Source organism: Wolffia australiana, chromosome 19, assembly GCF_029677425.1.
Source record: "Wolffia australiana isolate 7733 chromosome 19, ASM2967742v1".
Lineage (NCBI taxonomy): Eukaryota > Viridiplantae > Streptophyta > Magnoliopsida > Alismatales > Araceae > Wolffia > Wolffia australiana.
In genome coordinates, this window is record NC_135853.1 from 9,290,607 (window position 1) to 9,307,500 (window position 16,894).

The window sequence follows — 16,894 nt, forward strand, 5'->3', positions numbered from 1 at the left end:
GAGAGAGAGAGAGAGAGAGAGAGAGAGAGAGAGAGAGAGAGAGAGAGAGAGAGAGAGAGAGAGAGAGAGAGAGAGAGAGAGAGAGAGAGAGAGAGAGAGAGAGAGAGAGAGAGAGAGAGAGAGAGAGAGAGAGAGAGAGAGAGAGAGAGAGAGAGAGAGAGAGAGAGAGAAATGGTGCGACAGAGAGGAACAGGGCGGATACAACTAAGTTGATCGTAGGCCGAGATTGAAGTTATTGATATATAATTAAGGGACGTTTCGAGGAAAGCAGCACGATGAAGCTACAACTAAGTCGTGCGGAATCATGCTGGAGCGGAGATTATGTGTTTTTGAGAATCGTTTTGGACATCTGATATGGGCCGTTCATGTCGGGGAAGAGGAAAACATACGTTTCTATAAGATCAAGAAGGACGAAGATGAAATAAAGATACTCATTAGTGATCTGAGTTTAGCGCACAACATCATTTGGGGTCTAGCCCTTACTTACAAACACCGCTTGTATTGGCCGAGTCAGGCAAGAAATAAGGTTTATAGTCTATACACGTTAACCAGTGGAATTTGACAACAGAGACTATGGAAAGAGAAGGACCCAGAAATGGATAGAGAAGGACCATATAAATATTATATGGAGAGACTTTCTTGGGAAATGAAATGGCTAGGGCTTTTTATAAAGATATATGAGTAACGTGATAAGATAACACCTATGGTGCAGTGACGAGGACCGTGGGGATGGATGGCCTACCAAGAGAGATGGTATCCGACTTCCCGGTAGTCTGGTCGATTTTCTGGCGAGATAGTGCCTGCTTACTTGGACGCCAGTGGACCGCACTATACTGTTGAAGCAAAATTGCTGCCGTCTCCATTCCGCTATCTGGATTAGGTAAGGCATGCCCGGCCCCTTGAATTGGCTTGATCTTATGGGACATGAGCGGCCACGATGTGGCGTTTGGCATCCGTATGAGCTGCATCGGACGCTGATCCGAGCGGTAGGCAGTCGATGAGGGCGTGCCGCGTATTGCTCCATCCAGTGTCCTTGTCGTTTGCTTGTGCCCACAAACCGTTTGTGAAGGAGGGGACTCAACCTTAGCTCAGCACGAAAGAAGTGAAGCGATCGGCCAGTTTATGTACCATCCCTGGCTCTACGATATTTAGGCTAAATATCAGCATCTCAAGATATATTCGGAGGCTACCAGGATTTATCTCTTGCAGAAGAAAGCCATTTATTTCTCCCGTTTTACCCACCCAAGGAACTTTTTTCGCATCGATCTTGATCACAGCCAGCATAATGCTTCTCTACTTGAAGAAACGAGGCTTTCATCTTCGGAAACTCTGAATTCATGAATTCGCCCCATACGTTGTGGCACATGTTTTACCCATCGAACGCTGCATGACATAAAAAAGGTATCGGTTGCGAAAACTGAAATCGTCCGAAAATGAAGCATTGGAGAAAGTGCACCGGCCGTTTTCGTCGCGAGAGAGCCGGGCCGCGTGTCGGGTGAATCTGGGCTCTGTTTCATAGAGCTCGATTTGGACCCTCTTTATGAGCGTTCGATGCGAACTTTCGGGCCACGTTAGGAGGTATAAGCTTTTGGGATACTGGAGTTCACCTTTACCCTTAAAGAGGAAGCTAAAGCTTCTATTCGAAAAAAGGAAGAGGGTATTTTCCAATACCCGATTCCAAAACCTAGTATCCTGGGGGCCCCTTCATAACTTTGTAGGTTCCTTTCAGGTAAAGCCATTTGGGGCGTGCAGAATGGAATGGCCTCTGCAAAGTTTTCTACAAGAGCTGGAAAGAAGGTATGGGAGGCTTTCCCCCTAAGAAACGGATGCTCTTGAGCAGATTCGTATCACCCCTCGTAATAGCTCCCTCTCCACGAAGCTATTCTTCGAAGCCAGGTCGACCCCAATGATATTGTTAGTTGGGACCTCAATTATTCCGTAGCCAAGGTTAGTTTCTGGCATTGTGAGAGCGCCCACTAGAATTGTTGTTCTACTCTAGTTCTCAAGGGACGGCTAGAAATCCCAGCATTCGGATGTCTTGGTTAGCGGGTCGGGCCCGATTTGGCGTACAGTGTTCAGCCGCTCGGCGCATGTTGCACGCGGGCGGAAAGTACGAAGAGGAGTCGGACGAGGACGTTACGTCAAAGGGGCGCGTTTCTCTCAGAGGGCCGTATCCTCGTTGATTAAGCAGGGAGAGGAAATACGATAAGGATAAGACGAGAGGGTAGATAGCTTCTGAAAGGAGTCCCGCCGAGTAACATAAGACGAGACGCAAGGAGATGTTCCGCGAGGTGTGAGTCGCTCTCAAAAGATCTTCGTGGAGACCCGTCCAGAGCCCTGGCGCGTGGGTGGGGACTGGAGTCTTACAGGCTAACCAGGGGCGCTGGAAAGGTCGTTATGTGAAAATTCTAATAGAATTCTATTAGAATTATGATAGAAGTCTGATATACTGGGCGGTACATCCGTTAGAACAATTCAGCCGAGTTGGAAGAAATAAGTCCTCCGTTTATTCAACCGTGTTAGAAGGAATATAGAAAAGGCCACGAGCGCCGGGCTTCCTCGGGTCGGTCGCTCAGTAGCTGTTGACGACGGCGCACCTGATCCTGATCTCGCCTTGGTTTCCGGTCAGGACATCCATGGCGCCCATGCGCACCATGGCGTCGGCGTACTTCTTTGCCCAGCGATTGGGCTTGTCCGCGAAGGAGTCCACCATCTTTGCGGTGAGGGAGCTGGTCCACAGCGTCTGGTCGGAGATGAGCACCCCCTTCCCCTTCTTGAGGTTCCTATAGTACTGCACGTCCAGCAGGTTGGGGGTGGCGACATCCAGGGGCACTGCGGTGCGGTCCTGGCCCGGAGGTGGGCAGCGTCTCTTGAGGTACTCGGCGAGGTCGGGGGCCATTGACGGATCCTGCGGGTGGGTAGCGTTGAAGTTGTAGAGCCTGCGGGAGAAGGTGGGGCAGTGGGCGATGCCGAGGGAGTGGGCGCCGGAGAGCACCACCATGTCTTCCAGCGACAGTCCCTTGCTCGTAAAGTCATCGCGGAGCTCCTGGGCGCTGGCAAGCGGGGAGGGAAGGACATTGGCCTCCTCCCTCCGAGAAATCCTGCCGTCGCGCCTTCCGGCGGGGACCTTGTAGGTGGGACCCCCGGTGAACTCGGAAGCGTCGCGGGCGGCGAAGGCGAGGACGTCGGCGCAGGAAACGGTTTGGGGGCACTCAGATTCCAGCAGGGCCTTGGCGTCGTTGATCGCTTCGAATCCCCGAAGGCTGTTTAGGTTCGCGATGTTCATCTGCTCAGAATCGCCGCCCTCGAGAAGAACCGAGGCGTCGCATCCCTGCGAACGGAAAAATAAGAAATGCGCCTCGGGTCGGATGAAGCATAGATATACAGCGGACTTCGCAGTCCCTGATGGGCGAGTATTTTACTCTCCCAGGCAAGGAGACTTACCCTAACGAAGCAGTCGTGGAAGTGCAGCCTTATGAGACCGGCCCCGATGCCCGGGTTGGCGGCCACAGCTGGGCCCACAACATTCCTTACGATGCGCTCCGCCTGTGGGCAGGTCTTCTTGTAGAAGCCTCTCTTGAGAGACGGCGAGGCAGCGACGAGAGTCCACGAGTGGACGGCGAGAACGAAGGCCATGAACAAAACTCCTCGCATGGTTCGCGACATTTCTGATGCCAGGTGCTTCCCCGCACTCTTTTGATTAGGCTGCTACCTGGAGGGAAGAGCTGCTGATGGGAGATGAAATGGCGTTCTGGACCCATTTATAGATCAGCTTCTTGGAGTCTGACGTATCCAAATTGCTCTTGGTTCTGGGCTTCCAAGGCTGACAGTTTCTAAAGTTAGACGGGCCTGCAATCGTTGCTGTCGTGCATTGACCAACATGATACCAACCGTGGACTAGTCCAATGTCAATAGAAGAGAAGGTGCACGGTAACGGGCGCTGGATCGCAGCTCTCTTTCTCTCTCTCTCTCTCTCTCTCGCTCTCTCTCTCGCTCTCTCTCTCGCTCGCGCTCTCTCTCTCTCTCGCTCTCTCTCTCGCTCTCTCTCTCTCTCTCTCTCTGTCTCTCTCTCTGTCTCTCGGTGTTTGCCGGTACATATATCTTTGTCGGTCTCTCCTTCCCGTTTTCGCTCTCTCCCGTTCTTTCGCGATCTCTCTTTCTCCCTCTCTCTCTCGCTCTCTCCCGTTCTTTCTTAATCTCCCTCGCTATCTCTATCTCCCGTTCTTTTTGTATCTCACTCTCTCTCCCGTCCTTTCTAACTTTCTCTCTCTCCCGTTCTTTCTCAATCTTTCTCTCTCTCTTTCTTTCTGGTTCTATCCATTTCTTTGCTGGCTATCTTATTCTCTCTCTTGCCCCAATCTCTCACTTCCAACTTAATAACGTTGAAGGAATAACCTAAATCGTCCACGGTGTCCTTCCCTTTCGCCGTCCGTCCATCGCCCTAGCCCAATCCCAGAGAGCGAGACTGAGATAGTGCAGAAGAGAGAAATGGCGAGAGAAGGGAACAGAGAAGGCGGAAAAAATATACAGAGCCCTCGAGAATTAGTGAGCGGGAAAGACAGAATAAGGACAAAAGAGAGTCACGGCATATGAGCGCATGAGAGAGAGAGAGAGAGAGAGAGAGAGAGAGAGAGAGAGAGAGAGAGAGAGAGAGAGAACGAGAGAGAGAACCAGAGAGAGAAAGAGAGAGAGAGAGAGAGAGAGAGAGAGAGAGAGAGAGAGAGAGAGAGAGAGAGAGAGAGAGAGAGAGAGAGAGAGAGAGAGAGAGAGAGAGAGAGAGAGAGAGAGAGAGAGAGAGAGAGAGAGAGAGAGAGAGAGAGAGAGAGAGAGAGAGAGAGAGAGAGAGAGAGAGAGAGAGAGAGAGAGAGAGAGAGAGAGAGAGAGAGAGAGAGAGAGAGAGAGAGAGAGAGAGAGAGAGAGAGAGAGAGAGAGAGAGAGAGAGAGAGAGAGAGAGAGAATATGATAGAGAGAGAGAATATGATAGAGAGAGAGAGAATATGATAGAGAGAGAGAATATGAGAGAGAGAGAGAGAATATGATAGAGAGAGAGAATATGAGAGAGAGAGAGAGAGAATATGAGAGAGAGAGAGAGCGAATATGATAGAGAGAGAGGATATGCGAGAGAGAGGATAGGCGAGAGAGAGAGTAAGAGGCCCCGAACGTAGCGACGGAGAGAGATAGAGAGCAGAAGAGACGCAGGAAAAGATAGGAATACGAAGAGAGGAGAGAGACGAAGAGACAGAAGAAAACAGAGATAGAGAATGAAACAGGGAGCAAAAGAGCGTACAAGAGACGCGCAAAACAGAGACTGAGAGAAGAGGGAGAACGGGAGAGAGAGAGAGAATATGAGAGAGAGAGAGAAAATATGAAAAAGAGAGAGGATATGAGAAAGAGAGAGGATATGATAGAGAGAGGATATGCGAGAGAGAGGATATGCGAGAGAGAGAGTAAGAGGCCCCGAACGTAGCGACGGAGAGAGATAGAGAGCAGAAGAGACGCAGGAAAAGATAGGAATACGAAGAGAGGAGAGAGGCGAAGAGACAGAAGAAAACAGAGATAGAGAATGAAACAGGGAGCAAAAGAGAGTACAAGAGACACGCGCAAAACAGAGACGGAGAGAAGAGGGAGAAGGGGACGAGGAGAGAGAGAGAGAGAGGGAGAGAGAGAGAGGGACGAAGAGAGAGAGAGTGAGAGAGACAGAGAGGGAGTGAGAGAGACGAGAGAGAACCGAGGGAGGGAGGAGAGAGAGAGACCGAAGGAGGGGCAAAAATAAGAGAGAGAGAGAGTGTGGGAACAAAATAAGAGAGTGAGAGTGGGAGGGACAAAAAAGAGAGAGAGCGAGTGACAGAGAGAGAGAGAGAGAGGGAGAGAAGAAGAAAAGCAAAAGTGAAACAAGTTGAGCAAAAGAGAGAAACATCGAGAGAGAGAGAGAGAGAGAGAGAGAGAGAGAGAGAGAGAGAGAGAGAGAGAGAGAGAGAGAGAGAGAGAGAGAGAGAGAGAGAGAGAGAGAGAGAGAGAGAGAGAGAGAGAGAGAGAGAGAGAGAGAGAGAGAGAGAGGGAGAGAGAGAGAGAGAGAGAGAGAGAGAGAGAGAGAGAGAGAGAGAGAGAGAGAGAGAGAGAGAGAGAGAGAGAGAGAGAGAGTGAGAGAGAGAGAGAGAGAGAGAGAGAGAGAGAGAGAGAGAGAGAGAGAGAGAGAGAGAGAGAGAGAGAGAGAGAGAGAGAGAGAGAGAGAGAGAGAGAGAGAGAGAGAGAGAGAGAGAGAGAGAGAGAGAGAGAGAGAGAGAGAGAGAGAGAGAGAGAGAGAGAGAGAGAGAGAGAGAGAGAGAGAGAGAGAGAGAGAGAGAGAGAGAGAGAGAGAGAGAGAGAATATGAGAGAGAGAGAGAGAATATGAGAGAGAGAGAATATGAGAGAGAGAGAGCGAATATGATAGAGAGAGAGGATATGCGAGAGAGAGGATATGCGAGAGAGAGAGTAAGAGGCCCCGAACGTAGCGACGGAGAGAGATAGAGAGCAGAAGAGACTCAGGAAAAGATAGGAATACGAAGAGAGGAGAGAGACGAAGAGACAGAAGAAAACAGAGATAGAGAATGAAACAGGGAGCAAAAGAGCGTACAAGAGACGCGCAAAACAGAGACTGAGAGAAGAGGGAGAACGGGAGAGAGAGAGAGAGAATATGAGAGAGAGAGAGAAAATATGAAAAAGAGAGAGGATATGAGAAAGAGAGAGGATATGATAGAGAGAGGATATCCGAGAGAGAGGATATGCGAGAGAGAGAGTAAGAGGCCCCGAACGTAGCGACGGAGAGAGATAGAGAGCAGAAGAGACGCAGGAAAAGATAGGAATACGAAGAGAGGAGAGAGGCGAAGAGACAGAAGAAAACAGAGATAGAGAATGAAACAGGGAGCAAAAGAGAGTACAAGAGACACGCGCAAAACAGAGACGGAGAGAAGAGGGAGAAGCGGACGAGGAGAGAGAGAGAGGGAGAGAGAGAGAGGGACGAAGAGAGAGAGAGTGAGAGAGACAGAGAGGAGTGAGAGAGACAGAGAACCGAGGAGGAGGAGAGAGAGAGACCGAAGGAGGGGCAAAAATAAGAGAGAGAGAGAGAGAGTGTGGGAACAAAATAAGAGAGTGAGAGTGGGAGGGACAAAAAAGAGAGAGAGCGAGAGACAGAGAGAGAGAGAGAGGGAGAGAAGAAGAAAAGCAAAAGTGAAAGAAGTTGAGCAAAAGAGAGAAACATCGAGAGAGAGAGAGAGAGAGAGAGAGAGAGAGAGAGAGAGAGAGAGAGAGAGAGAGAGAGAGAGAGAGAGAGAGAGAGAGAGAGAGAGAGAGAGAGAGAGAGAGAGAGAGAGAGAGACGAGAAGAGAAAGAGAGAGAAAAAGAGAGAGAGAGGAAATGAGAGAGAGAAGAAAAGAGAGAGAGAGAGAGAGAGGATATGAGAAAGAGAGAGAATATGATAGAGAGAGGATATGCGAGAGAGAGGATATGCGAGAGAGAGAGTAAGAGGCCCCGAACGTAGCGACGGAGAGAGATAGAGAGCAGAAGAGACTCAGGAAAAGATAGGAATACGAAGAGAGGAGAGAGACGAAGAGACAGAAGAAAACAGAGATAGAGAATGAAACAGGGAGCAAAAGAGCGTACAAGAGACGCGGAAAGCAGAGAAGGAGAGAAGAGAGAGAGCGGGAGAGAGAGAGAGAGAATATGAGAGAGAGAGAAAATATGAAAAGAGAGAGGATATAGAAAGAGAGAGGATATGATAGAGAGAGGATCCGAGAGAGAGGATATGAGAGAGAGTAAGAGGCCCCGAACGTAGCGACGGAGAGAGATAGAGAGCAGAAGAGACGCAGGAAAAGATAGGAATACGAAGAGAGGAGAGAGGCGAAGAGACAGAAGAAAACAGAGATAGAGAATGAAACAGGAGCAAAAGAGGAATTACAAAGAGACACGCGCAAAACAGAGACGGAGAGAAGAGGAGAAGAGGACGAGGGAGAGAGAGAGAGGGAGAGAGAGAGAGAGACGAGAGAGAGTGAGAGAGACAGAGAGGGAGTGAGAGAGACGAGAGAGAACCGAGGAGGGAGGAGAGAGAGACCGAAGGAGGGGCAAAAATAAGAGAGAGAGAGAGAGAGAGAGTGGGAACAAAATAAGAGGAAGTGAGTGGGAGGGACAAAAGAGAGAGAGAGCGAGAGACAGAGAGAGGAGAGAAGAAGAAAAGCAAAAGTGAAAGAAGTTGAGCAAAAGAGAGAAACATCGAGTTAAATGGTGCGACAGAGAGAGAGCAGAAATGGTGCGAGAACAGGGCGGATACAACTAAGTTGATGTAGGGCGAGATTGAAGTTATTGATATATAATTAAGGGACGTTTCGAGGAAAGCAGCACGATGAAGCTACAACTAAGTCGTGCGGAATCATGCGGGAGCGGAGATTATGTGTTTGAGAATCGTTTTGGACATCTGATATGGGCCGTTCATGTGGGGAAGAGGAAAACATACGTTTCTATAAGATCAAAGAAGGCGAAGATGAAATAAAGATACTCATTAGTGATCTGAGTTTAGCACAACATCATTTGGGGTCTAGCCCTTACTTACAAACACCGCTTGTATTGGCGAGTCAGGCAAGAAATAAGGTTTATAGTCTATACACGTTAACCAGTGGAATTTGACAACAGAGACTATGGAAGAGAAGGACCCAGAAATGGATAGAGAAGGACCATATAAATATTATATGGAGAGACTTTCTTGGGAAATGAAATGGCTAGGAGCTTTTTATAAAGATATATGAGTAACGTGATAAGATAACACCTATGGGGCGGCCCGATGCGGGTTGGCAGCCACAGCTGGGCCCACAACATTTCCTTACGATGCGCTCCGCCTGTGGGCAGGTCTTCTTGTAGAAGCCTCTCTTGAAGGCGGCGAGGCAGCGGCGAGTCCGCAGTGGGCGAAGGCGAGCCATGAACAAAACTCCTCGCATGGTTCGCGACATTTCTGATGCCAGGTGCTTCCCCGCACTCTTTTGATTAGGCTGCTACCTGGAGGAAGAGCTGCTGATAGGAGAGATGAGAAATGGCGTTCTGAGACCCATTTATAGATCAGCTTCTTAGAGTCTGACATCCAAGTACTCTTAGTTCCTGAGCTAGGCTGACAGTTTCTAAAGTTGGAAAAAACTGGGCCTGCAATCATTGCTGTCACATTGACCAACATAATGCAACCGTAGACTAGTCAATGTCAATAGAAGAAGAGTGCACAGTGCGGACATGGTCACCAACTCTCTCTCTCTCTCGCTCTCTCTCTCGCTCTCTCTCTCGCTCGCGCTCTCTCTCTCGCTCGCGCTCTCTCTCTCTCTCGCTCTCTCTCTCGCTCTCTCTCTCGCTCTCTCTGTCTCACTCTCTCTGTCTCTCTCTCTCTCTCAGTGTTTGCCAGTACATACTCATCTTTGTCGGTCTCTCCTTCCCGTTTTATCTCTCCCGTTCTTTCGTCTCTCTTTTCTCCTCTCTCTCTCGCTCTCTCCATTCTTTCTTAATCTCCTCGCTATCTCTATCTCCCGTTCCTTTTGTATCTCCCTCTCTCTCCCGTCCTTTCTAACTTTCTCTCTCTCCCGTTCTTTCTCCATCTTTCTCTCTCTCTTTCTTTCTGGTTCTATCCATTTCTTTGCTGGCTATCTTATTCTCTCTCTTGCTAATCTCACTTCAACTTAATAACGTTGAAGGAATAACCTAAATCATCCACAGTGTCCTTCCCTTTCGCAAATCCGTCATAACCTAGCCCAATCGAGAGCGAGACTGAGATGGTGCAGAAGAGAAATGGCGAGAGAGGAACAGAGGAATGGAAAAAAATATACAGAGCCCTCCGAGGAATTAGTGAGCGGGAAGAGACAGAGATAAGCGACGCAAGGGAGTCACGGCATGAGGCGCGCGCAGGCCTCTTGCCCAGGAAGAGAGAGAGAGAGAGAGAGAGAGAGAGAGAGAGAGAGATAGAGAGAGAGAGAGAGAGAGAGAGAGAGAGAGAGAGAGAGAGAGAGAGAGAGAGAGAGAGAGAGAGAGAAGAGAGAGAGAGAGAGAATGAGAGAGAGAGAGAGAGAGAGAGGGCGAGAGAAAGAGAGAGAGAGGGAGAGAGAGAGAAGAGAAGAAGAGAGAGAGAGAGAAGAGAGAGAGAGAGGGAGAGAGAGAATGTGATAGAGAAGGAATATGATAGAGAGAATATGATAGAGAGAATATGATGAGAGAGAGAATATGAGAGAGAGAGGGAGAATATGATAGAGAGAGAATATGAGAGAGAGAGAGAGAATATGAGAGAGAGAGAGAGCGAATATGATGAGAGAGAGGATATGCGAGAGGAGAGAGGATAGGCGAGGAGAGTGAGAGCTGAACGCGTAGCGACGGAGAGAGATAGAGAGCAGAAGAGACGCAGGAAAAGATGGGAATACGAGAGAGGAGAGAGACAGAAGGAGACAGAAAGCAAGAGATGAGAAGATGAAACAGGGAGCAAAAGAGCGTACAAGAGACGCGCAAAACAGAGACTGAGAGAGGAGGAGACAGGAGAGAGAGAGAGAATATGAGGAGAGAGAGAAAATATGAAAAAGAGAGGATATGAGAAGAGTGGATATGATAGAGAGAGGATATGCGAGAGAGAGGATATGCGAGAGAAGTAAGAGGCCCCGGGCAGTAGCGACGGAAGGATAGAGAGCAGAAGAGACGCAGGAAAAGATAGGAATGCAGAAGAGAGGAGAGAGGCAGAAGAGACAGAAAACAGAGATAGAAGAATGAAACAGGGAGCAAAAGAAATTACAAGAGACACGCATAAAACAGAGACGGAGAAAGAGGGAGAAGGGGACGAGGAGAGAGAGAGAGAGGGAGAGAGAGGGACAGAAGAGAGAGAGTGGGAGAGAGACAAGAGAGAGAGTGAGAGGGCAGAGAGAACCGAGGGAGGGAGGAGAGAGAGACCGAAGAGGGGGCAAAAATAAGAGAAGAGAGAGAAGAGAGTGTAGGAACCAAAATAAAGGAGTGAGAGTAGGAGGGACAAAAAAGAGAGGCGAGTGACAGAGAGAGAGGAGAGAGAAGAAGAAGCAAAGTGAAACAAGTTGAGCAAAGAGAAACATCGAGTTAGAGAGAGAGAGAGAGAGAGAGAGAGAGAGAGAGAGAGAGAGAGAGAGAGAGAGAGAGAGAGAGAGAGAGAGAGAGAGAGAGAGAGAGAGAGAGAGAGAGAGAGAGAGAGAGAGAGAGAGAGAAGAGAAGAGAAATATGAGAGAGAGAGAATATGAGAGAGAATAGTAGAGAGAGAGAGGCGAATGTGATAGAGAGAGAGGATGATACGAGAGAGAGGATATGTGCGAGAGAAGTAGAGCCCCGAACGTAGCGACGGAGAGATAGAGAGCAGAAGAGACTCAGGAAAGATAGAATGCAGAGAGGGAGAGGGCAGAAGAGACAGAGAAAACAGAGATAGAGAATGAAACGAGGGCAAAAGAGACGTACAAGAGAGACGCATAAAACAGAGACTGAGAGAAGAGGAGAACAGGAGAGAGAATATATGAGAGAGAAAATGTAGAGAGGATATGAGAAGAGAGAGGATATGATAGAGAGAGGATATGCGAGAGAGAGAGAGGATATGCGAGAGAGAGGTAAGAGGCCCGAACGTAGCGACGGAGAAGATGAAACAGAAGAGACACTTGGAAAAGATAGGAATACGAGAGGAGAGAGGCGAAGAGACAGAAGAAAACAGAGATAGAGAATGAAACAGGGAGCAAAAAGGAAAGTACAAGAGACACGCATAAAACAGAGACGGAGAGAAAGGGAGAGAAGGGGACGAGGAGAGAGAGAGGGGAGAGAGAGAGGGACGAAGAGAGAGAGTGAGAGAGACAGAGAGAGTGAGAGAGACGACAGAACCGAGGAGGAGGAGAGAGAAGAGAGACCGAAGGAGGGCAAAAATAAAGAGAGAGAGAGTGTGAGGAACAAAATATCTAGAAAGTGAGTCGGAGGGACAAAAAGAGAGGCAGAGACAGAGAGAGAGGAGAGAGAAAGAAAAGCAAAAGTGAAACAAGTTGAGCAAAAGAGAGAAACATCGAGAGAGAGAGAGAGAGAGAGAGAGAGAGAGAGAGAGACAGACAGAGAGAGAGAGAAAGAGAGAGACGATATGAGAAAGAGAGAGAATATGAGAGAGAGAGGATATGTGAGAGAGAGAAGATATGCAGAGAGAGAGAGAGAGGATATGAAAGAGAGAATATGATAGAGAGAGAGAGGATATGCAGAGAGAGAGAGGGATATGCGAGAGAAGTAGAGGCCCCAGGCGTAGCGACAAGAGAGAGATGGGAGCAGAAGAGACTCAGGAAAGATAGGAGATACCCGAAGAGGGAGAGAGAGAGCAGAGGGCAGAAGAAAACAGAGATAGAGAATGAAACAGGGGAGCAAAGAGCGTACAAGAGACATAAAACAGAGACTGAAGAGGAGAACAGGAGAGAGAGAGAGAGAATATGAGAGAGAGAGAAAATATGAAAAAGAGAGAGGATATGAGAAGAGGGATATGATAGAGAGGATATGCCGAGAGGAGGATATGCGAGAGAGAGAGTAAAAGAGGCCCCAGACATGTGACAGAGAGATAGAGAGCAGAAGAGACACTTAGGAAAGATGGGAATACGAAAGAGAGGAGAGGGCGAAGAGACAGAAGAAACAGAGATAGAGAATGAAACAGGGAGCAAAGAGAGTACAAGAGACACGCGCAAAACAGGGCAGGAGAGAAGAGGAGAGAGAGGACGAGGAGAGAAGAGGAGAGAGAGAGGGACGAAGAAGAGAGAGAAAGTGAGAGAGACAGAGAGGAGTAAGAGAGGGCGAGAGAGAGAGAACCGAGGAGGAGGAGAGAGAAGAGACCGAGGAGGCAAAAATAAGAGAGAGAGAGAGAGAGAGTGTAGGAACAAAATAAAGAGTGAGTAGGAGGGACAAAAGAAGAGCGGGAGACATTTCTAGGAGAGAAGAAGAAAAGCAAAAGTGAAAGAGTTGAGCAAAAGAGAAACATCGAGAGAGAGAGAGAGAGAGAGAGAGAGAGAGAGAGAGAGAGAGAGAGAGAGAGAGAAAGAGAGAGAGAGAGAGAGAGAGAGAGAGAGAGAGAGAGAGAGAGAGAGAAATGGTGCGACAGAGAGGAACAGGCGGATACAACTAAGTTGATCGTAGGCGAGAGATTGAAGTTATTGATATACCATAATTAAGGGGCGTTTGAGGAAAGCAGCCGCAGTGAAGCCCAACTAAGTCGTGCGGAATCATGCGGAAGCGGAGATTATGTATTTGAGAATCGTTTTGGACATCTGATATGGGCCCGTTCATGTGTCGGGAAGAGGAAAACCTCTTTGTTTCTATAAGGATCAGAAGGGCCGAAGATGAAATAAAAGATCTCATTAGTGATCTGAGTTTAGCGCCTGACATCATTTGAGGTCTAGCGCCTTACAAACCACGCTTGTATTGTGATCAGGCAAGAAATAAGGTTTATAGTCTATACCACGTTAACCAATTGGAATTTGACAACAGAGACTATGGAAAGAAGGACCCAGAAATGGATAGAGAAGGACCATATAAATAACTATGGAGACTCTTAGGAAATGGGAAATGGCTAGAGCTTTTATAAAGATATATGAAATGCTTGTGATAAAGATAACACCTATGAGTGCGATGGCGAGACAGTGGGATGGATGGCCTACCAAGAGATGGTATCCGACTTCCGTGGTACAGTCATTTCTGCGAGATGATGCACCTTGCCCAGGCCTTGGTGGACGCACTATACTGTTGAAGCAAAATTGCTCTGCGTCTCCATTCCGCTATCTGGATTAGGTAAGAGCATGCCGGCCTTGAATTGGCTTGATCTTATAGGACATGGCGGCCACGATGGCGTTGCATCCGTATGAGCTGCATCGGGCGCTGATCCAGTGATGAGCAGTCGATGAGGCGTACGCGTATTGCTCCATCCAGTGTCATGTGGTTTGTGCCCACAAAGCAGTTTGTGAAGGAGGACTCAACCTTAGCTCAACACGAAAGAAGTGACGATCGGCCAGTTTATGTACCATCCACAGCTCTCTGATATTTGGGCTACATATCAGCATCTCAAGATATATTGGCGGAGGCTACCAGGATTTATCTCTTGCAGAAAGCCATTTTGGCCTCCCGTTTTACCCACCAAAGAACTTTTTAGCATCGATCTTGATCACAGCCAACATAATGCTTCTCTACTTGAAAGCAGAGCTTTCATCTTGAAACTCTGAATTCATGAATTCGCCCCATCGTTGTGGCACATGTTTACCCATCGACGCTGCATGACATAAAAGGTATCGGTTGCGAAAACTGAAATGCGATCGAAAATGAAGCATTGGAGAAAGTGCACGGCGTTTCGTCGAGAAGCGGGCAGCGTGTCGGGTGAATCTGGGCTCTGTTTTTCATAGAGCTCGATTTGGACCCTCTTTATGAAGCGTTCGTCACAGACTTCCGGGTACGTTAGGAGTATAAGCTTTGGGATACTGAGTTCACCTTTACCCATAAGAAGCTAAAGCTTCTATTGAAAAAAGGAAGAGGTATTTTCAATACCCGATTCAAAACCCTAGTATCCTGGGGGCCTTCATAACTGTGGTTCTTTCAGGTAAGCCATTTGGGAGCGTGCAGAATGGAATGGCCTCTGCAAGGATTTTCTACAAAACTGGAAAGAGAGTGTGGGAGGCTTTCCTAGAAAGGATGCTCTTGAGCAGGTCGTATCACCCCTCGTAATAGCTCCTCTCCTGAAGCTATTCTTGAAATAGTGCGACCCCAATGATATTGTTAGTTGGGACCTCAATTATTCCGTAGCAGAGTTAGTTCTGGCATTGTGAGGCGCCCACTAGAATTGTTCTACTCTAGTTCTCAAGGGGCAGCTAGAAATCCCAGCATTCGGATGTCTTGGTTAGCGGAGTCGGGCCCCGATTTGGCGTACAGTGTTAACCGCTTTCGGCGCATATTGCCTGTGGCGGAAGAAATCACGAAGAGAGTCGGACGGGCGTTAAATCAAAGGCGCGTTTCTCTCAGAGGCGTATCCTCGTTGATTAAGCAGGGAGAGGAAATCACGATAGGATGAGCCGAGGGGTAGATAAGCTGAAGGAGTCGGCAGAAATTAACATAAGGCGGTGCGAGGAGGATGTTCAGCGAGGTGTGAGTCGCTCAAAGATCTTAAGTGGAGACCGTCAGGCAAAGCGGCGTGGGTGGGGACTGGAGTCTTACAGAAGCTAACGGTAGGAAGAAAATTCGTTATCTTGAAAATTCTAATAGAATTCTATTAAATTATGATAGAATCTGATATACTGGGCGGTATCCGTTAGAACAATTCAGCGAGTTGGAAGAAATAAGTCCTCCGTTTGTTAACCGTGTTAGAAGGAATATAGAAAAGGTACGGCGGCGCGGGCTTCCTCGGTCGATGCGGCTCGGTAGCTGTTGACGGCCGGCGCACCTGATCCTGATCGCCTTGGTTTCGGTCCAGGACATCCATGGCGCCATGCGCACCATGGCGTCGGCGTACTTCTTTGCCCAGCGATTGGGCTTGTCGCGAAGGTCACCATCTTTGCGGTGAGGGCTCGGATCCCCAGCGTCTGGTCGGAGAATGAGCACGCTTCCCCTTCTTGAGGTTCCTATAGTACTGCCCGTCCAACCCAGGTTGGGGTGAAACATCCAGAACGCTGCGGTCGGTCCTGGCCAGCGGAGGTGGGCAAGCGTCTCTTGAGGTACTCGGCGGTCGGGGCCATTGTGGATCCTGCGGGTGGAAGTAGCGTTGAAGTTGTAGAGCCTGCGGGGAAGGTGGGGCAGTGGGCGTCTTTGCTGAGGTGGGCGCGGAGGCACCGCCATGTCTTCAAGCGACGGTCCTTTGCTCGTGAAGGTCATCGCGCTGCAGCGGGCTCCTGGGCTGCAGCGGGGAGAGGAAGGACATTGGCCTCCTCCCTCCGAGAAATCCTGCGTCGCGCCTTCGAGGACCTTGTAGTGGGACGGTGAACTCGGAGCGTCGCGAGCGGCCCGAAGGCGGGCGTCGGCGCAGGAAGCGGTTAGAGGCACTCAGATTCCAGCAGGGCCTTGGCGTCGTTGATCGCGAATCCCGAAGGCTGTTTAGAGTTCGCGATGTTCCATCTGCTCCAGAATCGCCGCCCTCGAGAAAGAACCGGCGTCAGCATCCTGCGAAACGGAAAAATAAGAGGAAATATGCTTCCGAATTAGGATGAAGCATAGATATGCAGCGGACTTAGCAGTCCTGATGGCGAGTATTTTACTCTCGGGCAAGGGACACCCTAGCAGAAGCAGTCGTGGAGGTGCAGCCTTATGAGGCCAGAGCCCCGATGCCGAGTTGTGGCCACAGCTGGGCCTAGCAATTTCATACGATGCTCATACCTGTGGGCAGGTCTTCTTGTAAGCCTCTCTTGAGGCGGCGGGCAAGCGACGAGTCCTGAGTGGGCGGCGAAGCGAAGGCCATAGACAAAACTCCTCGCATGGTTAGCGACATTTCACAGTGCCAGGTGGCACGCACTCTTGATTAGGCTGCTACCTGGAGGAAGAGTACTGATGGGAGATGAAATGGCGTTCTGGACCCACATTTATGAATCCCAGCTTCTTGGGGTCTGACGTATCAAATTTAACTCTTGGTTCTGGGCTTCCATTGAGCAGTTTCTAAGTTAGAGGCAGACCTGCAATCGTTGCTGTCGTGCATTGACCAACATGATACAACCGTGGACTAGTCAATGTCAATAGAAGAGAAGGTGCACAGTAACGGGCGCTGGATCGCAGCTCTCTTTCTCTCTCTCTCTCTCTCTCTCTCTGCTCTCTCTCTCATCTCTCTCTCGCTGCGCTCTCTCTCTCTCCTTCTCTCTCTCGCTCTCTCTCTGCTCTCTCTCTCTCTCTCTGTCTCTCTCTGTCTCTCGGTGT

The 16,894-nt window shown here is 49.1% G+C and overlaps 1 protein-coding gene and 1 long non-coding RNA gene across 2 annotated transcripts; one reads left to right on the top strand and one right to left on the bottom strand.

Moving 5' to 3' along the window:
* The first annotated feature begins 1,444 nt into the window (after window positions 1-1,444).
* On the top strand, window positions 1,445-1,961 carry LOC144715761 (uncharacterized). The gene is made up of 2 exons (XR_013584734.1): window positions 1,445-1,578; window positions 1,730-1,961. It is a non-coding gene; the product is annotated as an uncharacterized LOC144715761 (long non-coding RNA).
* A 591-nt stretch (window positions 1,962-2,552) lies between these two features.
* On the bottom strand, window positions 2,553-3,724 carry LOC144715760 (peroxidase 5-like). Its single transcript, XM_078590736.1, has 2 exons — window positions 3,445-3,724; window positions 2,553-3,331 (listed from the first exon to the last, which is right to left on the bottom strand). The coding sequence occupies exons 1-2, from the start codon at window positions 3,664-3,666 to the stop codon at window positions 2,573-2,575; spliced, it is 981 nt and encodes a 326-aa protein (XP_078446862.1). The 5' UTR covers window positions 3,667-3,724; the 3' UTR covers window positions 2,553-2,572.
* Between the last annotated feature and the right edge of the window lie 13,170 nt (window positions 3,725-16,894).

What these genes read in the sequence shown, in the direction of transcription:
- LOC144715760 (XM_078590736.1), bottom strand. Translation starts at nt 3,666, where the DNA reads ATGTCGCGAACCATGCGAGGAGTTTTGTTCATGGCCTTCGTTCTCGCC. An exon ending in TCCACGACTGCTTCGTTAGG is followed by an intron (nt 3,332 to 3,444) that starts GTAAGTCTCCTT and finishes TTCCGTTCGCAG; the next exon opens with GGATGCGACGCCTCGGTTCT.